This window comes from Canis lupus, chromosome 9 (assembly GCF_003254725.2).
Source record: "Canis lupus dingo isolate Sandy chromosome 9, ASM325472v2, whole genome shotgun sequence".
Classification (NCBI taxonomy): domain Eukaryota; kingdom Metazoa; phylum Chordata; class Mammalia; order Carnivora; family Canidae; genus Canis; species Canis lupus.
The window spans coordinates 50,293,549-50,315,219 of NC_064251.1; the positions used below are offsets into that span (position 1 = coordinate 50,293,549).

Sequence of the window (21,671 nt, forward strand, 5' to 3'; positions counted from 1 at the left end):
ACACTCATGACACTGGAGAATAGGAAGCTTTAGATGTCTATGAAAATAGAATAATTAGCGAGTCCTTAAGGCATCAGCAGCTGTTTACTCAAGGCCACCTGGTTTCATTGTACCCATATCCCTCGCTGTCCCCTCTCCCCCCACCCCCCTATAGCCCATCAGAGTGTGTGCAGGTCTGGGTCTGTTCAGCATTTTGATCAGTTGGTCGGTAAAGCTTAAGTCTGTGTAGTCGACGGCAGTGGCAGCAAACTCCTCTCTGGAGGGTCCGGGTGCTGGTGGCACACAGGCTGCCGGGCTCCCTGTCTAATGACTCAGCAGTGTGTGGAGGTTTCAGGGCAGGTCCCCGCATGCTTCAGAAGCCCTTCCTAGGTGGTGAGGACAATCTTGCTGAGCCCCACAGATGCTTTTGTTCCAGGTAATGGTAGGTTTTGGAAACAGCCTTCGTTGTCACTCCTGGTAAGTGACGGGGCCCTTTCCTCCCTGTGTGTGTCCAGATTGCGTCCCAGCTGCGGCTCTTTGACCCACAGCTGAGAGAGAAGCCGGAGGAGGAGTCCTTTGTTGAGCCTGCCTGGCTGGCCCAGCTGCACCGCGTGGACAAGCAGGTCAAGGTGTGAAGCACATGTTCAGTCTCGGGGGACCAGGAGGTCAGAGACATCCTGACAAGTGTGACTCGGGCCCCTACTGTTTTCACACCAATGCATTAGCTGCGAACAGTATGATTTTAGGAATGTGCACAGTCATCAGGATACTTAAACCCCCAGGAGAGGGAAGGCACACTGGGCAGCGGGTCAGTGGGGTCGGGTGCCATGGTGTCGGCCTGTTGGAAATGCCCGCCACGTCTCTCCCTTAGGAGGGTGCCACAGTGTGGAGTCAGGATGGGACCTTCCCCCAGCGCTGCCCCAGCACACCGAGCTCCGAGGCAGGGCACTACGATGGCCCAGCGCTCGCCCAGCCAGGGGGCCCGGGCACCAGCAATCCGCTACTGGCGCTGCCCGTGCCCAGCGCTGAGCACTTTGGCCAGGGTGTGCGGCTGCTGCCTTCAGGTGAGCCCTCTAACACCGGGGAAGCAGCACACCTGCCCACCTCCCCCACGCAGCAGGGGCTTCCCAATGTGGAACGTTATCGTTTTGCTTCCAGGAGAGTGGATGGGATGGGTCTTCCCAGCACGTCAGCCTCCTCTCTCCCTGGGGTTGGCGCCCTTCGTGAGCCTGTCAGGTCCTACGGCCTTAGACATCTGTCTCACTGGGTGGGTGACCTACTGAGCCCTGGCGGAGGAGAAGGAAGGTGGTGGGGAGGGATCCACGAACACTGAGTTCTGTTGCAGGCAGCTGTTCCCCAGGCTGCATTGGGGTCTCGCTGAGTCTTAAAGCCTGGGCCCCATGTAACATTTAATGACATCCTCCTCTTGACCTTAAAAGTTTGTGTTCTGCTTTTCCCCAAATCACTGATGCCCTGGCATCGTCAGCACTTTCTGTCTTGACGATTTGCTCCCTGGGCCCATAACAAAAGAAACGTGGCCGCACAAAAGGATGTGATAAACTTTTGGCCACCACCAGTTAGCTTTTTCAAGTGATTGGAGTTAGCACCAGTGACGGCAGGCTTCTGTTCTCTGCTCTCTTGCTGCAGCTCCGTCAACGCTCCCTGCCAGCCAGCCAGTCGTCCCTGCCAGGGTGCCACTGTTCCCGGTGCTGCCACCTGAGGGCCCTGTTGAGCTGGGGCCTAGCTGTGGACCCCAAGGGGCTGCCCTTGGCTTTCCAGAGCCCTCTGGGCCTGACCCTGTGGCTCCGTACCTGGGGCCTGGCCTGCCACCTGGCGTGCCACCTCTGCAGGGAAGTGAGCAGGAGGCCAGGACCCAGGACCCAGGTAGGCCTGCTTGATGCCACCCCGAGAGCAGAACTGTAGTGGGTTTGGCATTCAAGGAGAGGATTGGTGGAAAAGCCATAAGTCATTTGGACTTGAGACAAGTTCCCTAGCCAGGGCATGCTGAGGATCCTGGAAGCGGTAGGCTGGGTGGCTCATGGATGTCAGTGCTCATTTGTTTTGTGATGTGGCTGCGTGTTAGAGTAAGGAGGGTAAGTGGGCATCCAGCTGTGGCAAGCTGGCCTTGAGCTGTGCCCAGGCCAAAACCTCCTCCACAATTGATATGGTTCTTGTGCCGGTGGGCGCCTGCCTGCCTGTGCGCCCACGAACAAAGCAAAACACTGGCCTGGCTTTCAAAAGGAAGCTATTTTGGGAACATCTCTGGTTTTGGGCTCCGAGCACTGCTGTATTGTGAGCGCGTCCGTCTGCCATGTGCTGTGGTCTCTGTGCTGTGTCAGCATAGAGACCACGGCAGTTCTCTCTTCTCTTGACAGGGGTGTTGCCACCAGAGGCGCTTGGTAGAAACTCACTTCTGGAGCTGAGAGAAGAGGGTTTTGGTGGAAAATTTGCTAATCTGGTACCCTCCCACTTTTTTCCCCTAAGCTCTTTGTTTTCCATAAGTTGCGTTGATCAGGAGCCCAAACTTGTTCTCCAGTTGTGAGTAGGGGGAGAACGGTGTAAACAAGATTATCTTTGAAGTTGCTCCTCAGCAGGAGAGCACTTGTAAGGTAGCTCGAACCCTCACAGTGTGAACGGTCGGTGGAAACTGCTGAGGAGGATGATCACTTGGTGTACAGACAGTCCCTTCTCTAAAACGTAGAGGCCTCCCAGGTTCTGCACCCCTTTCTCTGCAGTAGAATCCCGGAAACGCACTGGTTGTCCTGAAATCACCGAGTTTCTTAGACGTGTTGGGTAGACATACCGGGTCTGCTGCTCTGGCCCCAGCGGAGAGGGACACCTGGTTTTCTGCGCCGTGGGTCCCGCAGCCTTCTTCCCACAAACCCAGGCCTTTGTGGCCACGCTGTCACAGGCACTTACTGTACTTTAAACTTTCCTTATGTGTTCTGCCATGAAAATGCTTTATTTTCACGTAGAAAGAGTTTATAAAAGAGACAGTCTTCACTCAGCCATGTGTATTTTAAAGAAAAAAAAAAGAATCTTGTGTTTTAAAATGTTCCCTGCCCCTATCTGCCCAGCGGCCCGTTGGTGCTCACATGCACACCCCTTCTTCCAGCCCATGGGTGCCTCCTGGACTCCATGGTCCCCCTGCCACGTGCCTTGGCACGTTATGAGTCCTGCCACGTGCCTTGACCAGGTTGCTTGTAAGAGCAGGTCCGGAGGCAGGGGCAGCTGCCTCCTGCCCTCCTCACTCTGCTCTTGTCGCTAGTGATATGGCCCCTTGGTAATGCTTTAAAGGGTCCTGGGGAGGTGCCCCAGGTGAACCTGTCCCCTCTTGCCTTGGGACAGGGCCCCTCCAGGATGTCCCAGGACTCTGAGGTCCCTCCAGGGTGGGAGTGTGCCAGCTCAGGTGCTCTGCAGCCACCACTGACGTCCGCTCCCGAAGTGAAGAGACCTACACAAGCAGCCAGGAAAGAGGCCAAGGAGCCTAAGAAGGTGACACAGAGCCCACCTCCAGCAGGGTGGGGGCGCCTGGGGAGGGGGCTCAGCTCCCACAGACAACTTTCCTCCTACACTGGCAGTGGGACAAAGGCATTGGAAGCGTGCTATGCGGACAGGGAGGTGTGCACAGCTTAATGTGTGTTTGTGTGTCTGTCCCCGTATAACCACCACCCAGAGCATAGCTGGAGCAGGGCCAGCCTCCCAGAAGGCTCTGTATCCAGGGCCTGTCAAGGCCCACCCCTAACAGATGGCCTTCTCTGACTTTTGTCAGCATTAGTTTCTCTTATACCAGAACTTCCTATAACAGTGCTTAATTTTTAAGTCATTGTATAATAGTATCTGTTTTATGTAGGTGCTATAATTTTGTTCGTCCTTTTTTCCAGTAATGGACATTTGCAGTTTTTCAGTTTGGGGTCATTACGTGAAACCCATGTGAGCGTTCTCTGTCTTCTGTTGGCGAAAGCGCTCGTTTCTCTCAGGGAGGTGCCTCCAGGCCATTTTCCTGGACGGTTGTACTGGGTGACCTTCCCCCCAGCAGAGCCGGAGGGGCCCAGTCATTCCTTGTCACCAGCAGGGCGATCCTTGTTCCCCATGCGCACTGGGTTGTCGGGCCTTTCCACAGCAGCCTCTCAGCGGGGGCTCATGGTGCTTCCTAATGCTCTCGCTTTGCTGCCTTGCCCAGCACCTTTGTCATGTGCCGTTACCACCTGTGTGTTTTCCTTTGTAGTGTTGGCTTGTGTCTCACCCGCTTTCATGTCCTGGCCACGAGTCCTCTGTGAGATGTGTGCGTCACCAGGATCTTCCCTCAGTCTGCAGACCACCTTTTTACTCTCAATGTTAGCTTACGTAGGACACATTCTTAATTTTCATGCAGTTCAGCATATCGAATTTTTTTTAATGGTTAGTGGTTTCTGGTGGTTTTTTTGTTGTTGTTTTTTCAAGATGTATCCATTTTAGAAACAGTGAGAGCAGGCACTCGGGGGAGGAGCAGAGGGAGACCCAAGCAGACTCTCTAAAGGGCCCGACTTGGGGCTCAATCCCACAGCTCAGATCTTGGCTTAAGCCGAAACCAAGAGTCAGATGCTCAACCCACTAGGCTGCCCAGGTGTCCCTTAATGGCCAGCATCGTTAAGGAAACACAAGTTTAATTCAGAGTGTGCATGGGCCTGGGCTAAAATATGACGCTCTGACCCGTTGTGAGCGTGCAGACTGTGTCGCCTCCACCGTGGAGCTCAGAGTGGCGGGTTTGAGAACACACACACCTGCTGCTTCCTTGTTTCTCCATATTTTAGATAAACTGAAGTATAGCGTATGAAGAATAAGGTAAGCGTCCCTGACACCTAAATCCACCCAGCATAGGACGCAGGGCGACAGACTGTGTTGAGGAGGTCCCACAGGACATTCCCAGCCTGCTCGCCACTGCTTAGTCCAGAACAATGCCAGAATCTGCCACTCGTTGGCATTTAGACAGGATAAGCTCTAAAAGGCTCAGTGTTCAGATGTTTTAATTGTGGCAAAATACACGTAACATAAAACTTAGCATTTTTAAGGTCATGGTTCTATGGTGTTAGACCCCAGCTGCTGTGCAGCCGCCGTCTGTGCCTGTGTCCAGGACTCCCCTTTCCAGACTGAACCTCAGTTCCTGTTGCACATCGTCCCCTCTTGCTCTGTGTCCATGGGCCCAGCTCTGGGGCGTCCTGAGAGTAGAATCCGTCCTTCAGTGATGGGCTTCTGTCACTGAGCACCGTGTCCTCAAGGTGGTTCTTATGGTTTTTACATTTAGAGTAGTGAATCCTGGTTCTTCCGTTGGCTCCCGGGGAAAAAAAGGACAGAAGCTTATTTGCCAGACGACAAGAACAAATCAGTGAGTATGATGGAGTGCAGCCTGAGGAAAGTTGCCAGTGCTGGTGTGTAGTGTCTCCACAGCCAAGCAGGCCTGGGTGGCATCTCCGGGAGGGTGGGCTGTGTGGAGGGAGCAGGCTCTGTGTCCCCTGAGCTGTGTCACCTGACGTCTGTCTCTACTTCTCACAACCGTGGCAGATCGTCTGGGATGAAAAGAAGAACCGGTGGGTGGATGTAAATGAGCCGGAGGAGGAGGTGAGTCGGAATTCCCAGGGTTTGCTTGGCTGGGGGGACTGCCCCAGCTGTTCCGGGCTTCGGGTCCTCACATGACTCCCTGAGATGCTCTCCCTCCACAGAAGAAGGCTCCGCCCCCACCACCAGCCTCGCTCCCCAAGGTTCCGCTTGCTGGGCCCCCTGGTCCTGGAGGGCCCCCGAGGGCCTCTGTGAACATGTTTTCTAGGAAAGCAGGTAACACAGTCAAGCCAGAGGTTAGAGTTTGTTTGAGAACCTGCTGGTCCTCCGGTGATGCCAGGGCTTAGGGTTTGTAAGTCGGTGTTAGATGGCAGGCCATCTGTCTGCAGAGGGATCCTGGTTTCCCTTGGGCCGGTCCCAGGGAGAGCTCTCCTCTTCCGGAGTGCGAGGCCCCAGCTCAGCAGACTCCATGCCGATGGTGGGCGGCGCAGATGGTGGGCAGCGCAGCACCGGTAGCTTTGGGGCGTGGGGTGGGCAGTGCTGTGTGGATAGCTGCATCCCCGCTCGCTCTTCCACTGAGGGAAGGTGGGGCCCTGGGGGAGGCCCTTGTGTCTGGTCTCTGGGGACCATGGTCGTGGTGCACACCCGTGGGGGTGTGGGGTGCACCAACCTGAACCTGCCGCTTCTGAAGCAGCTGGAGCCAGAGCACGCTACGTGGACGTTTTAAACCCAGGGGGCCCTCAGCGGAGCGAGGCAGCTCCTGCTCCTGCAGAGTTTTTTGCTCCTCTTGCCCCGCTCCCGATTCCTCCTCACTTGTTTGGACCAAATGCAGGTAGGTGGTGTGGGGCCTTCTGACCTCTGACCCCTTTTCTGTGAGCCTTTGGCTTTAATCTCCCTGTAAGAAGGGTGTACTCGTTTCTCTGTCCCCGTGAGTGAGTGCACCATGGGAAAGCCTTCCTGTGGGACTGACAGTCTCCCACACTGTCCCCTTCACAGACGCAGAGGAAGCCCCGCCCGCAGAGGGGGCCGCAGGGGGTTCGGCCAACCCAGAACCTGCCTCAGAGCCCCAGGTGAGCGGGGCTGCAGGACGTGGAGGGTGGCGGTGAGGGTTTGCCTCATTCCCCCACGGGGGCAGGCTGGCCCTGACCTTCGCCAACTTGGTGGTCAGGCCCACCGTATACCCGGGGCCCACACACAGCCTGTGTCTGTTGGAAGTCTCTCTCCTTGAATGAACGGCTACTAGAGATGCGGAGAGTAACCACATGTGCAGGGTAGCTAACTCGGTCTTCCTGAAATCATGGTTGTAAAGTTTTTTTTAATTTTTTAGAATTTGCATGTAAAATAGGATCATTCAGAGTATGGTGTATGAGGTGGACAGAGTGGATTTCAAGCCTGGCTTCCTGTTAATTAGCTGCCTGACATTGACGGGGTCACAGAACTCCTCAAAGCCTGTCTCCTGCTCTGAGATGGGATGACAAGGCCATTGCGGGCAGGGCCCAGGGTCCGCGTGCCCTGGAGATTGGCCATCAGCCCTGGAGCCCGTGGGTCCTGCCGGTGCTCAAAGGGGCGCCTTAGGTGGGGCGGAGCGTCCCATATGGAGGGCTGCATGTCTCCTTCCTCTGGCAGGTGTTTAGCTCGGCGGCAGCACTCCCCGGTCCTGAGCTCCCACCTGCCCACGAGGACAGCTCCCAAGGAGGAGAGGTAAGGCACCCCCACAAGGAGGCTCCCTGACCCAAAGCCCGGCTGGCACATGGCTCACGTGTACTGTCCAATGGCTTCTTTTGAAAGCAAGTGTTGAGTAGAAGGCAGGTTAGCAGCTTTTAAGAACCTGCAGGGTGTCGTGGGAACATGACACAGTCCCACTTGTCTGCGCAGAACCTCTTGGGAGCCCCAGGTCGAGCAGGGCTGGAGCACATACGCCCCAGGCTCCACTCAGCACAGCAGGGCCACTGTAGTCCCCCCAGCTAGTGGTTATTTCTTCATAAAAACTGTCCATTCAAATAGGTGTTTTACGCTAACTCTGGCTTTTCTCCCGTTTGGACTGCCCTGATTCTAATGGCATCCTGAAGCTCTTTGGGGTTAAACTGACAGCTTGGAGCAGCAACATGCATGTTGATTTTTTATTTGTCTGTTTTGTGTGTGTTCTTGCTGTTTTGTAGCTTTCACGCTGTAGTTCAATGAGTTCATTATCACGTGAAGTAAGCCAGCATTTTTATCAGGTACCTGTGGCTGGCAATTCTCACTGAACACGAGTTGAACTGGGTCGCCTTTGTGTTCCCTTTGAGAGCGCTGTGCTGGCTGGCCGTCGTGCCCTTGTCACTAACGCGACCTACTGCCCCTGCCCCCCATCCACTGCACGCCAGAGGATGCAGTGTTCCTTTCTCCCTATGTCCTCCCTCAGAGGAGGTCATGAGCCATCCAGATATACTGGCGATTGTGTGGACCCCAAGATTTTCCTAGTAAACGAATGCAGTTTGTAATTGTGTTCTTTCTGGATTGATTTCTTTCCAAATGACTGGCCTCAGGCATAGCCTCACCGTGTATGAGTGGGTTTCAGATGCCCACGGGGGCAGGAGGGATTCCTGGTCTCAGTGGCCTGGCAGAGGGCGGCAGGGAGGCTGTCCTCTGGCCAGCCTGGGCGGGAGATAAAGGAATACTTCATCTTTTATGTGTATCATGCATTGAAGCTTTTCCATTGGCTTGATAGAAGGCTTCCTCTGACCTTTTTATTTGCACACGAAAACACTGGATTTTATAGCTGGATTTTTTAGGTCTGAAGTAATCGAAAATGTTTACTAACCACTTAAAATAGACACTAACATGATGTCTTGGTGTTGTGCACTCCTTACTTTTTTTGCATGTTCTGGTTTCTGAGGCATTTTACTCTGCATGCTGCTTTATGTTTACTATTTTTCTTTGAAACATGAAGTAATTAAATCCAGTGTTGTGAGAAGCGTCTTAGACCTGCTTCTGTGGCTTACCTAGAAGTACTGTCAGTGGTTCCCCAGGAGTAGTGTCTGTGTGCACCGAGGAGCACAGCACCCAGTGAGGTCGTTGCGCTCATGTAGGTTCTCTGTGCTTCTAGGCTCCCAGCGACCACGCCCCTGCAGGGGGCGTTCCCGGGCCAGCCATGCCTTTCTACAGCCCTGCTCCCTTTGCACAGGTTGGTGCCCCTTGCATCCCTGCCCCCATCCCCACACCGGCAGCAGGCCTGCCCCCACTGCACCCGCTGACCTGCAGACCCTGCTCTGGCATAAGCCGTGCTGGGGCCCCGCACTTTTCTGCCGGTATACTGCGCACTGCCCTCCCTCTTCCCATGAGGCCCTTGGCCACCCTTCACCTGGCAGCCCATCCTTCACTGAGCAATGTTCTTCAATGTTTCCTTTCATTCCCCTCCCCTCCCTGTTCTTGTCCGTAGTGTACAGACCGGCAGCCAGCCTGGGGAGAGCCAGGGAGAGGGGAGGTTGTGGCAGGGGTCGCCCTGGCATTCAGGGTGTAAACTCTCAGCTGACCCCACGTGTCCTGGTGCAGCCCCTGCCCTCACTGCCCGGGGTGGCCGGCCTGCTCCCTCTGCACTGGGCTCTTGGCCCCCGCCACCCCGATCCGGGGCTACTGTATCCCATCCCAGGGTACCACCCAGCTGCCACACATCTGCTTTTCTGCTCCACGATGCAGTTTTCTTCTGTTATCTCTGCCTTGTGGTTTGTGCTTTACAGAAATTTTTTGATGTTTGTTCCAGCTAAGATATTTGAGGGAGCACAGGAGAGGCCCATGGCCTCTCCTCCCTGGGGGTCGGCCCCTGGGGTCAGCTCCCCTCTTACCACCTGACAGAACTGCAGACCCCTTTAAAGAGACCCCCTGATCTGGTCCTGCCTTGGTCCGTTACCGGGGCTGCATGTTGGTGTAAATGGTCCCGCACACCCAAGTGGCGGGTGTTCGAAGGTGCCACGGGCCTTGGGGGCTGGGTGAGTGGGAGTTAGCACTCTGACTTGTCTTTCCAGGCCTCTGCCACCTCGGGAGGCTCAAGGATGGGGAGGACTGGCCAGAGGAAGTACCCAGTGTTGAGCTAGGAGAGTCCCCATCCTGGAGCCGTATCCTGAAGCCTGAAATCCTTATAATGCTCCACCAAGAACTCCAACAGACCACCTGCAGCATCCCTGTGTTCCTGGATGGGCAGCTGTGTCTCCACGTGACATAGTCGCTCTTCCTCCACCGCTTCTGTCCCTGAAGGATGGCCCAAGTCAGGTGCAGCTCCAGAAGGACGCTGGCTGGGACGGGAGCTCTCCGGCTCTGTCATCTTTCACCTAACAGTGACTTAAGGGTCAGACAGGCTCAGTTGTGGAAGAGTGTCATGCTGGGTGGGGCTGGAGGCATTTTTGTTACAGGAAGGACTTCGCTCTTGAGGAACCCGGGTGTCTCTGAGAACCTAACCATGCACAGTGAACAGCGAGCCTTGGGTCCAGGGGAGGCTCTGCTGCCCGCCTGTGGCCCTGGGAGGTCCTTTCTGCATCAAAGCCCTCAAGGAAATGTGGACTTGGTTTAGCAAGAATTCGGTTAGCTTTTGAGGGAGGCCCGAATCGCTGAAGTGCATCTCCATCCGGTAGCAAAGACGTTTCCAGCTGCTTCTGTCTGTGTCCCATGCAACCCAGGGGGACTGGCTTTGCCCGTGCACGAGGGGTGGCCCTGTCTTTCCCACCCGGGACCAGTCCACGTTAACCCACCGGTACTAAAACTGTCACCACAACAAATCTGATTTGGGTGTTTTCCATATGTGAGTAGTGGGATTAGGTTCCTCGGGGAACCGCTAGGGATGGCCACGCTGCCTGTGCCAGAGTCACGACTGGTCCTCACGGTGCCATCCACTTGCCTTGCTTTCTCAGGGGGTGGTGACATCTTGAAGAGAGGGGTGGAAAATACTTCTTGACTCGTGCTCTGCATCTAAGGTTCTGCCTCTGTTCTACCCACCCCAGCATCTTCTGCAGGCAGCGTGCTGACTGCAGTCACAGGAAACCAGAAGGGAGAGCCCTCCCCCTGGACTCCAAGCTTTACGGCTTCATCGACTGTTCCTGAAATTATTCACATTCTTGTTAAGTCTGAAGAGACTGCAGAAAAGATTTAAATATTTATAAGAATCATTAGAAAATAATTTCTGTAGGTTCTGCTGGGGAACGTAGTTTGCTTGGTGTTTTAAATCTGAGTACAGAAACGGTAAAAACGTGGAATTCGCGCAGGCCTCCCCATTTCCCCGGGACCCTGGGTCCTCCAGGAAAGGCCACTGAAGGTTTCCCGTGTGTCGCCTACAGGCAGGCTCAATACATCTGTTCCTGTCACTTTGAGAGAGTCCGGGTTGAAGGGGCAGCATCCTTGCGTCCCTTGGTGCGCAGTGGGGGTCCTGGGCCCCCAGACCTTCCCGGCGCCCTCGGCAGCCCCCCCATCTGGCCTGCCCACCGTTGTCTGCGCCGACTTCCACCGACTTTTGGTTCAAGAAGCTCCCTTCCGGGCCGGCGGGAGCTGTTATTTTCCTAAGTGCAAATTGTTACACTGCAAATTGGTAAATAAAGTATTTTGCGCTCGCAGGCGCTATCACCTCTTGTTTACATTTGTCTGTGGGTCCTCTGGGGGTGGGGGGCGCAGGAGCCGCCTCTCGGTGCTGGGTGCTGGTAGGTCCCCTGCGGCCTCGCCCCCTCGAGCCTGGGACGCTGCGGGTGGGGGCGGGGTCTCTGCGCTCGCGGGCGCGCCGGGTCCTCCGGCCGCCAGGGGCCGCTGCAGGGGCCGAGCCCGGACGCCCGTTGCCCGGGAGCAGCGGCCGGGCCCGCAAGGTCGGGAGCGGGCGGCGCTGAGAGGCGGACGCGGGCGTCTCGGCAGGAGCGCGGGGTAGCTCTGGGCAGAGGTGCGGGGCGCGGGGCGGCTCCTGGGCGGGGGCTCGGTCTGGAGCGCGGGGTGACGCCTGGGCGGGACGGGGGCACCGTCCGGAGCGCGGGGTGACCCCTGGGCCGGAGCACGGGCTGGGGGCGGGTCCGCCTGCGCCACGGTAGTTTCCCTGGGGACCCCAAGGGGACCCTGCGGCGGCCGCCCGGGCTCGCGGGTGCTGAGGGGGGCCTTTGGCGGCAGCGTGGCCGCCGACCGGCCAAAGGGGCCCCTCTTGGGCGGGGCCTGTGGGATCAAGTGATGGTGATGGGCCCGCAAGTGAGTGAGGGCGCAGGGACCAAACCCCTCGAGGCTGCACGAACTGGCCTTGACCTTGGGGGGTTGCGGTCGCCCCCTCCGCCCCTGACGCCCCACAGAGGAGCAGGCCCATCCTGAGAGGTGCCAGCTTGCACCCACCTCCCAGGAGGAAGACACAGGCCGAGCGTCTGATTGCGTACTTGCTAGCCTGCTGCTGGCCTGTCCCTGTCACCCTGCAGTGGGGCTTGGGCAGGAGCAGTCATGGGGCGTTGCGGCCAAGGCTGTAGGAGGCTAATAGCACGGTTCTACTTTAGGTTCTTGTGTGGACTGCAGGATTTCAGGGTTCCCGGCCATGCAGCAGCTGGCCCTGCCCCTACCGGTGCGCCCCAGGCCCCAACAGGAGCCCCTGTGCCTTCTCTCCTCGGAGCCTGCCCAGCGACTTCTGAGCCTGGGCTTCACCGGCAGCCCCAGCAGGAGCCGGGTCCCTGCTGGGCCGGTCAGCTCCTACCTGTGAGCTCTGGCTCCAGGCTATGCCATCCAAACTGGCAAGCTGGCGTGCCTGGGCCCTTCAGAGGCTTCTGCCCCGCAGCCTGAGGACAGGATGCTCAAGGGACAGCTCCCAAGCACAGGCAAAGACGTCGCCCCCCACCTGGGGCCCCCGCCTACCAACCACGGTCAGGATCCCGAGAGGACCCCGGTGCTCCCTCTGACCTTTCCGGCACAAATCAGCAACGAGGACCCAGAAGCTAAGGCAAAGCCCTTCACCCCAAAGCCCCCGCCGCAGCCCAGGCTGGAGCGGGCTCTGTCACTGGACGAGAAAGCGTGGAGGCGGCGGCGTTTTCGGACCAGCCCGGAGGACCTGGCAGCGGGCAGTGGGGCCGGTGGCTCCAGGGGCTCCTTGCAGGACGAGGTCCCCAGGCCTCCCGGCCCCCCTGGGTCCCCACCCTGCTTGAGTACCTCCCTGCAGGAGATCCCCACATCCCGCCGGGCCCAGGACAGCGCAGGTGGCAGCCCCTCCTCGTGGGGCCACTGTATCTCCGGAATGATCAGCACTTCCCTGGACCTCCTGCACCGGGATGGGGCCGTGGCTGGGACCAGCGTCAGGCTGCCTCCTGTGGACCCCAAGGTGGCCCCCGAGTCCCTGCGGCCCACACACAGAGTGGACTCAGGTCCGGTTGATGGCAAGCCCCACCTACAGAGCAGACTGTTCCGCGCCCACAGCAGCCTGGGCCCTGGCCGGCCCCCAAGCCCCCTCGTCTGTGAGGCCAGATCCTCCTTCAGCCTCCTGGCCCCCATCCGCGCCAAGGACGTCCGGAGCAGGTAGGGGCTCCGGGGGTTGGGGGCATCACCGTGGCCTTTGCTTTAGCGTGTGTGGACCTCCACAAGCAGCATGAGAGGGTATTCTCCTAGAATGGGGCGGCACAGAGATGGGCAGGCCAAGTGCCCACCTCCCAGCTCCTTTCCAGAGGGACACCCCTTCCAGAACTTTCCCCATGCTTCAGCAGCACTTGGGGCGCACGTGCCTGTGAACCATGGTTCAGATGTGGACGTGACCTGTGCACAGTGCCGTGTGTCATTTGTTCTCGCGCTGTCAGGTCATGAAGTGGGGCCAGGGCTCAGCGCGTGAATCTGTGCCACCATTTGTGCGGCTGTGGGGCTGTCACTGTGAGTGGTGCTCCCACTTCCCCATGTGGCTGCGGAGGAGGAGCCCTTGGAGCCCCTGGCTGGCAAGCAGCCCGGGCTGTGACCGCACTGACTTCACGGTGGGATAGGGGGGCCCTGGGGCCCACTTGCTGGCGGCAGGAGGGCAGGCAGGGCCGGATTGGCTGCGCTTTGCTTCCAGTCCCGTCCCGATCCCTCTGAGGCTCTGGGACTGTTTGCTGAACACCCCACTGGCCCCATGCACACAGAGGACGCTTGGTGTCCAGCCTTTGTGGGACTTCAGTAGCCACCTTGTCAACTAGCACATTGACTTTATTTAGCTTCAGAAGAACCCTCCCCTGCGGTCCTCCTTTCACTCAGGATTCTCCCATGTGCCTCTGGCCTCACTCACACACCAAGTGTCCCACATCCCTCTGTGCCCAGCTCGCCCAAGCCCTTGTGTCTGGTTTCTGGGGACCACGGTCGTGGGGTGCACGAGGTGCCCAGCTACAGCTTGAAAAGGCCTCCCTGCCTGGTCCTTCTGAGCCGGACCAGCCCGCTCACAGCTCTGGCCCCTCCTACTGGTCGGCCCTGGCCTCTGCTCCCAGCTGGGGCCGTGGCCCTAAATTGGGGGTCTCTGTGCCACCTGCTCCCCAACATGGCCCCCAAGGTACCAGGTATAGCCCTGGCCCCACTTCCCTCACCTGCTGCCCTCCGCCATCCAGACCAGCACCAGCCCAGCTGGACAGGGCACCGGGGAAGCTGGGAGGATGGTCAGTGCGCTGGTGTCCGGGCATCTGGAACCAAATGGCCACAAGCCTCAGGACAACAGGACTGTATTGTCTCCCAGATCTGGAGCCTTCACGTCAGATACCACGATGTCGCAGGGTCATGCTCCCTCAGAGGCTCCAGGGGAGGGTCCTTCCTGGCTCCTCCAGCTTCTGGGCCCCCGTGTCCTTTGGCTTGTGGCCACATCCCTCAGCCTCTGCCCTCACACGGCTGCCCACCATGCCTGCGTCTCCTCTCAGGGGCACTGGTCGTTGGACCCAGCGCCTGCCCTAAACCTTAGGGAGGCTCTCATGTCGCTTCTTAACTGGTCACTTCTGCAAGGCCATTGCTGGGGGGTCCCCTTCCCCTGCACAGGTTCTGAGGGTCAGGAGGCGGAGGGAGTCACAGCTGCTTGTAGATGGCGAGGCCTCCCGGTGCACAGGCAGTGATCCTGCCCTGGGTGCGCTGCATGGGACTTGTGCCCATAGCCCACTCGTTCCTTGGAATGAGAATCACGTTCAGAATTGGGTCCTCGAGTCACTGTGTTGAGACAAGCAGCAAACAGCAGGTTGATGGGGATACCGCCGACCTGCCTTTCCAGCCCTTGGTGGCTCTGGAATGAGCATGAGCACATGGTCCTATAAAGCACTGGAGAGTGGCTGTCTCCCGCTATGTAAGGTGGGAGGGGAGGGCACGGGCCCCTGTACAGCAGCATCCATGGCCAAGTGGCGCTAACCCTTCCTCAGGGACACTGAGGTGGCGTCGTACGTACTCCTCCCAGGTCACAAGGTCCTGGCTTTCTTGCCCCGGCCAGCAGAAAGCGTGAAAGGGCTATCGGCTCAGGGACTGTCCACAACCAGGGTGGGACCTGGCTGAGGGTGGAGCAGTGGCCCCTATGCCAGGAGGGCCGCCTGCTGTGGGGGGGTATGGGGCACACAGGCTGCAGGGCCTGGGACGGAGTCTGCAGCACTGCGCTCTCGGCTGCGTCCTGCTTACCCTGCAGACGGACTGGTCCCGAGAGGACAAGGTGCCCTCGAGTCCCTGGCATGAGGCTGAGCCAGCAGGGCCTAGGACGGAGGGTGTGGGACCTCCTAGAACAGCATTCTGCTTCAGCCAGACCATGCGGCCATGCCCTTGATAGGATCTCCTTCAAAGGACATGGTTCCTATTTGCAAGAGTAAAGTGTAGGTTTTCTTAGTGAATTGGCATGAAGAGTCAGCAGGCATGGAAAGTACTCCGGGTCTGCTAATGGACATTGGGCTGGTTTCTCGAGGGCTCTGACGGACAGGTGGCCCGTCCCGGAGCCCTGTAGGCTGCGTTGGCGGGGGCGGGCAGAGTGGCAGGTGCTCCACGACCAAGGCTGTGACCCTGCATGCACTGTGCTGCTCAACCCTTGAAGTGTGTCCTGAGTGTCCACTGTCATGAGGGTGGACATGCCCCTGAAGCTTTCTGGGCCCCGATGCCACGTGGAGGGAGAGGCAAGCCCCTGGCAGAGGGTGCTTCGGGCTAGGGCCAGGCCTACAGACCCCATTGGAAGAGCCCAGACATCACCTTCATGCCCTTCGTCACAGGAGGTGACAAAAAAGTTGAACTCGTGCTGGTGTTTGTAGGGCTGTGAATGCAGTGGGTTTCCAGGAGGACAGTGAACTGTGGCTATGCCGCATGCCGCATGCCACCCACAGGGCCTCAGGAAACCCCAGCTCTGGGAAAGCTCCCCAAACCAGGGTTCCACGTTGTGAGGGGCCTGAGGCTGGCAGGCGTGCCCCGGTGTGTCCCTGCACCTGGTCCCCTCTGAACCTGCCCTCTCTCTGCAGGAGCTACCTCGAGGGGAGTCTCCTGGCAAGTGGGGCCCTGATGGGGGCGGAGGAACTGGCCCGGTACTTCCCAGACCGCAACCTGGCCCTCTTCGTGGCCACCTGGAACATGCAAGGTCAGAAGGTATGTGCCCCACTCCCACTCAGATCCTCTCTTGGGGCCTCCAGGCTGCGCACCATCTGCCCGGCCTCCCTAACGCCTGGGTCACCCCCAGAGAAGCCCCTTGGCTGGAAGGTACCTGCCTCACCCACGGCCTGATGGGGAAGAGACCAATGACTTACGCGTACGTTTGTTTGGGGTCAGCTGTAGGCTCACGGCAGATGGAGAGAAGGGGACAGAGACTCCCAAGAGCCCCTACTCCCACATGACCTCCCCACTGCGGGGCCAACTGTGACCATCAGTGAGCCTGCACGGCCTGGTCTGGTAGTTGTCGCCTCGGGGTCACTGGGCAGCTTCTGTGAGGAGGGGACAGTGGTGGCCTCCAGCCGCTCTGGTGTGACAGGCGCCTTGTGTCCTGACAGCCATTGGCCCAGAGGTCTGCACATTATCTCTAGCTCTTGATTTAGGGGCCCCTGGATGCTGGGTCGTTGGCTTTCTCTGCAGCTCAGCTGTGTCTCCCTAGTACTCCCTCATCACTGCAAGGACCGTCCTTGGGTTGGTGGGTGCCATGCCCTGCACATGGGGTGCTCTGATTTCTGGGGCTGGGTGTGGACTTCCTGCCTGATGGGCGATCCTAGCGCCCAGTGGGGCAATGGTTGCCGTGGTGGCGTCTCGAGTGCCTTCTGCTGCCCACACGGGCCACCATGCTTGGGAACGACAGCACAGAAGGCCCTTCACTCTGCACAGTAGTGCCCCAGGCTGGCCCTGGGGACAGACCCTGGGGAGGGGACGAGGTTTGGCTGAGTAACCAGGAGTCCTGACGACACAGCCCCCAGAAGGAGAGAGAAGTGACTGTTCCTCTGGCTGAAGGAGGCAGGTGCACAGGCTGGCGGCACTGCTGTCCCTCGGATGCCATTCCCATGCGTGGGATGGCGCTCTTCGTCCAGGGCCCCGAGGGCTTGGAGGCCAGCCCAGTGCACGTGCACCCGGCCGCAGGGTGGAGGAGCGCTCACATCTGGGAGCACCGTGCCCCGTCTGGGCATATCTGGGGGCACGGGCCGCATGGCGAGGGAGGGGCACAGATGCCAGCCCAGGCCTGAGCACCCCTGGATGTGTCCTGCGGGGGAGGTTGGGACCACAGGCCCAGTGGGAGCCCCACTAGGCACGGTCCTCTGCAGGAGCTGCCCCCAAACCTGGATGAGCTCCTGCTGCCTGCTGAGGCTGACTACGCCCAGGACCTGTATGTCATCGGGGTCCAGGAGGGCTGCTCCGACAGGTAGGGCACCCCTGCCCCAGTCAGCCCCCGAGGCCCTCTGAACGGCTCTGAGGCGGCCTTTGGGGCTGAAGCTGCTGTGGCCCGAGAGCCCTGTGGGGGGGTGACACTCAGGCTGCAGGGCCTGCACTGAAGATGGACAAGGTGGCCCAGGAGCCCTCATATGCTTGTCTGGATGCCACTGGCCCTGCAGGACAAGGCCAGGTGGCCGGGCTCTCTTGGCTGCGGGGCTGGGAGGCTCCAGCCCCTTCCCCAGCTGTCCCCACTTCCCTCCACAGGCGGGAGTGGGAGACGCGCCTGCAGGAGACGCTGGGTCCCCGCTACGTCACGCTGTACTCGGTAGCCCATGGGGCACTCTACATGTCCGTGCTCATCCGCAGGGACCTCATCTGGTTCTGCTCAGGTATGCGGGCTGCCCTGCCCTGCGCCAGCACCCTGGGTACCCCACCCAGCCTCCGGGCCACAGTCAGCCCACCCCTTTGTCCCACAGAGGTGGAGAGCTCCACGGTGACCACGCGCATCGTATCTCACATCAAGACCAAGGGGGCCCTGGGCGTCAGCTTCACTTTCTTCGGCACCTCTTTTCTCTTCATCACATCCCATTTCACCTGTAAGTCCCAGGCTTCAGGGACTCTGCTCCCCTGTCTCCGCCGGGAGAGGCCTGGAAGCCAGGGGGCCCGCCACCTGGGACCATGTTGTCCCATGGCACATGGCCCTGCTACAGGGAGGAGGAGGGTATTGGGCCCCTGCCGAGCACATCTGGTGGGCAGGGGCTCCCTCATGTCCAGAAGCCCCACCGGAGAGCCCCCCCTAATGCTCTGTTCTCACAGCTGGAGACGGGAAGGTGAGCGAGAGGCTGCTGGACTATAGCAGAACCATCCAGGGCCTGGCCCTGCCCAAGAGTGTGCCTGACACCAGCCCCTACCGCTCCGATGCTGGTGAGGCCCTGTCCATGTGCTTCTGCCTTATTCTCCAAGTAGTTGAGTGAGAGTAAACTTGGAGAGCTTTTGAGAATCAAGGTCAGAAAAGTCTAGAAAGTCACTAGCTCTGAACACGGCCTGGCAGTGGGTTCCTCACAAGCTGTGACCCTTCCACGAGGAGCCCAGCCTCCCGAGCTGGGTCTGTGTCCTTCCCACTAGCCCCTCCGACAGGCCCTCCTGCCTCCTGGCTGCCCCTTGGGGACGGTGCCCTGGTGAAGGCAGTGTGCAAGGGAAGGGTGGGCTCCTGTGAGTGTGAGGGCCGTGCCGTCCCCGGTGTTTGCTGCTGTTTGAAACAAGAGATGGTGAATGCGACTGTGGGCCAAGGAGGCCGTGGTGCACACTCCCCCCTTGCCCTGGGGAGTCCCTGCTTGTGGCTCAGGGAGCTGGAGTGGGACACAGACCAGACCAGTCCCTGTCGCTAAGGCATGGTGAGCACGGGGAGGGCTGGGTTCATGGGCATTCTCCTTTTGCAGCGGATGTCACCACCCGGTTCGATGGGGTGTTCTGGTTTGGAGACTTCAACTTCCGTCTGAGTGGTGGGCGCGTGGCCGTGGAGGCCATCCTGAAGCAGGACCTGGTAGAGAAGGTGTCTACTCTGCTCCAGCATGACCAGCTCACCCAGGAAATGAAGAAAGGTGAGGTCTCGGGGGTGAGGTGCGGCCTTCCCACCCCCAAGGAGGGGCAGCGAGGGGGCTGATGAGAGGCTGTGACTGTGCCAGGGTCCATCTTCAAGGGCTTCCAGGAGCCAGACATCCATTTTCTTCCATCCTACAAGTTCGACATTGGTAAGGACTCCTACGACACCACCTCCAAGCAAAGGACCCCATCCTACACGGTGAGCACGCGCCTGGTGCCGGCCTGTCCTCCCCGTGTGGCCCTGCTCTGTGGCCAAGGCCTGAGTGTGAGGGCAGCGCCCACAAGCCACAGGGCCTGCTGGGGTGCAGCCAGACATGGGCCCCTGAGCCAGACCGGACCCCTGAATGCGGTGCCTGCCGTGGGCTAGTGACCACACCTCTCTGAGACTGCTGGGGTTGGGTTCAGTGCCCTCCCAACGGGCCCTTTTGAGGGTGGTCTGCTGGGCCCGGGCGGGGCACATGCCCCATGCCATCACTGGTTGGAGCTGCTGGCTGCACGGGTGAAGGGAGGGGACCCCACGGGACCCGCAGCTCCAGGCTGGGCACCTGCACCTGGCTCTGGGGCACAGGGCTGGAGCCTCGGCCTCGGCCTCCACCTCCTCACGGGCCTGGGCGTTAGCAGATGCCACCTGCAGCACAGCCAGGCCCCACCTGCTGCCTGGACACCTGTGGGTGCAACGGGCTCTGGTGAGGGGCTCCGGGCATGGACTCCAGCGGGATTTGCCTGGGGACTGTTCGAGCAAGGCCGAGGTGACAGACACGCAGGCCAATCTGTGTGGCATTGGGGCTCCTGTGTATGGGGTTTTTCCTGCAGGACCGGGTCATGTACAGAAGCCGCCACAAGGGTGACATCTGTCCAGTCAGGTATTCTTCCTGCCCTGGCATCAAGACGTCTGACCACCGCCCCGTGTACGGCCTGTTCCGGGTCAAAGTGAGGCCGGGGAGAGACAAGTCAGTACAGTACCCTTGACACATGTCCTCCTATGTCCTGGCTTCGGGGCCTCGGGGCCTGGGGGTGGGGAACGGGCAGAACCCCAGGTGGGTCCAGGGTTGCTCTTAAGCAGCTGTCACACAGGTGGCAGCCCCATGGTTGGGGGGGAGTCCTGCTGCTCGCGGCCGGTCCCCAAGGCCCGCGGGGAATGGGCGGCTGAGCCACCAGCCGGGCCTGCCTGGCTGACGCCCCTTCTTCCACAGCATCCCGCTAGCTGCTGGCAAGTTTGACCGAGAGCTGTACTTGATAGGAATCAAAAGACGGATTTCCAAAGAAATCCAGAGACAGCAAGCACTGAAAAATCAGCACTCGAGTACGATTTGTACCGTGTCTTGAGGTCTGCTCGAGGACCACTATTGCCTCCACGCAAGGTTATCTGACCAAAAGCCCCTAAAAAGATGGAAGAGGCGGCTGTCGGGGACTTTCCCCCTTTCCAGGCAGCCAACGACCGACCGCTCGAGGTTCACATGCTTTCCTTCCAAGAACCTGAGAGGCGGCTGAAGAGCAGTGTGGCAGTGCCCGAGACGAACCAGCCCCACTAACGGCATGTCCTTTACCCCGCGGGCAGTACACACATGGGACACATGGGCCACGCCGCACCCTTGGTCCCTCGGAGCAGACATCTGGGTGGGACGTGGCCTGGAGCACCCTCTGCCCACACCTCCCCACCCCCCAGCCCGTGTCTGCAGCACTCGAGTTGACCTGTGGTGCACCCTGGGACATGCCCTTCCCCATCTGAGCACAGGGGGCTGGGTCCCTAAGCGAGGGAGCAGCAGGGGCCTCCTCCCACCTAGTACACCAGGACCAAACCCAGGCCCGGGGAGTCAGGCCAAAGCCTACTGACTTCCAAGGAGGGAATGTGGTCCACTGTCCGCTGGATGAGGCCTGGCCTGTTTTAGGGCCACCTGTCTTGGGGGGATGGCCTGGCTCCTCCAGCCATGAAACCACCTCCCTCTCTTCTCCTGGTTTTGGTGATTTCAGACCATTTTACATATCACCAGCCTCAAATAGCATTAACGTTAAGTAGTGCATTTCCTGGCCTGAGGAAGCAGGGGAAGCTAGAATGTCCTTGCCACATTCCAGATCTCTTCTTTCTTCAAGGGCTGAGCTTATCATTGCCCACAGTGGCTCTTAGAGACAGGCTGTGAATGTGGGAAAACCAAGGGGCAATCTAGTCTTTTAAATTATTTATTTTTCCATATTTTATATTTTTAAATAAATCCACGTTAAATCTTAAATTCTTTCTGGCGAAAGATTGAGTCCTAGAAATTATCTGTACACTCAGCCTGTTCTCACGTTCTCAGAAAACATGGGTGTCAAGTTCAAAGGCAGGAAATGTGTACACTGTGGCTCCCCACTGTGATCTGCTGCACGCCTGGCCACCTCCCCAGTCCAGGGGCTGGCTGGAAAGAGCTTTTCAGAGAGAAGGGGATACCCCAGACCTGAGTGAACCACAAGGAAATGAAGTCACTTCCTAAGGAGACTATACCCACTTTATTAGTGCTCGCTTCCAAAACTAGGAGCCAGATGCCCAGTCTCTGGACAGAGGGGAGAATCCATTCATGAGAATCCTAGACTTTAAGAAACTTCAGATTGTATAAAATTTTGTTCAAAGAAATGTGCCGTTTGAGTTTTGAGTCACAAACTGAAAAGGTCTGTTACAGATTTTTGTGGGGAAAGGCCTGGAGATGAGGCAGCGGTTATGCATTTTCCCAGGCGCTGTCTCTGCCCTACTGGATGGAAAGTAATGGGGTGGTGCTGGTGTGCAGGAGTCTGGCTTGAGCTGGGGC

At 58.8% G+C, this 21,671-nt stretch overlaps 2 protein-coding genes across 14 annotated transcripts in view; both read left to right on the top strand.

Moving 5' to 3' along the window:
• Nucleotides 1–11,100, top strand: part of SEC16A (SEC16 homolog A, endoplasmic reticulum export factor) — a 33,601-nt gene extending 22,501 nt beyond the window's left edge. For 5 of the 11 annotated variants that reach the window (XM_025475820.3, XM_049114325.1, XM_025475819.3 and 2 more), the window contains 14 exons: nt 495–608; nt 851–1,043; nt 1,627–1,863; nt 2,355–2,437; nt 3,328–3,474; nt 5,264–5,344; nt 5,521–5,577; nt 5,679–5,790; nt 6,206–6,346; nt 6,511–6,584; nt 7,141–7,215; nt 7,674–7,733; nt 8,600–8,677; nt 9,516–11,100. In XM_025475820.3, coding sequence (XP_025331605.3) covers nt 495–608; nt 851–1,043; nt 1,627–1,863; nt 2,355–2,437; nt 3,328–3,474; nt 5,264–5,344; nt 5,521–5,577; nt 5,679–5,790; nt 6,206–6,346; nt 6,511–6,584; nt 7,141–7,215; nt 7,674–7,733; nt 8,600–8,677; nt 9,516–9,584 — 1,521 coding nt within the window. In that variant the 3' untranslated portion in view covers nt 9,585–11,100. Of the gene's footprint in view, nt 1–494; nt 609–850; nt 1,044–1,626; nt 1,864–2,354; nt 2,438–3,327; nt 3,475–5,263; nt 5,345–5,520; nt 5,578–5,678; nt 5,791–6,205; nt 6,347–6,510; nt 6,585–7,140; nt 7,216–7,673; nt 8,468–8,599; nt 8,678–9,515 lie in introns of those variants that run through there. The other 6 variants (XM_025475824.3, XM_025475825.3, XM_035720440.2 and 3 more) reach the window with 4 other exon arrangements.
• A 161-nt stretch (nt 11,101–11,261) lies between these two features.
• On the top strand, nt 11,262–21,499 carry INPP5E (inositol polyphosphate-5-phosphatase E). 3 transcript variants are annotated; one of them, XM_025475804.3, is made up of 11 exons: nt 11,262–11,404; nt 11,994–12,999; nt 15,903–16,026; nt 17,181–17,278; nt 17,554–17,678; nt 17,766–17,885; nt 18,106–18,213; nt 18,729–18,890; nt 18,975–19,090; nt 19,705–19,841; nt 20,085–21,499. In XM_025475804.3, the coding sequence occupies exons 2-11, from the start codon at nt 12,281–12,283 to the stop codon at nt 20,215–20,217; spliced, it is 1,842 nt and encodes a 613-aa protein (XP_025331589.1). In that variant the 5' UTR covers nt 11,262–11,404; nt 11,994–12,280; the 3' UTR covers nt 20,218–21,499. The 3 variants fall into 3 exon arrangements, with proteins under 3 accessions (XP_025331589.1, XP_025331591.1, XP_025331590.1); XM_025475806.3 differs by having other exon boundaries at nt 19,705–19,821; XM_025475805.3 differs by having other exon boundaries at nt 11,262–11,388.
• The last annotated feature ends 172 nt before the right edge of the window (nt 21,500–21,671 follow it).

Bases quoted from the DNA above. Each gene is read 5' to 3' on its own strand.
- INPP5E (XM_025475804.3), top strand. From the start codon at position 12,281: ATGCTCAAGGGACAGCTCCCAAGCACAGGCAAAGACGTCGCCCCCCAC. The intron at 17,886-18,105 runs GTAAGTCCCAGG...CTGTTCTCACAG, and splicing joins CATCACATCCCATTTCACCT to CTGGAGACGGGAAGGTGAGC. The intron at 18,214-18,728 runs GTGAGGCCCTGT...CTCCTTTTGCAG, and splicing joins CCCCTACCGCTCCGATGCTG to CGGATGTCACCACCCGGTTC.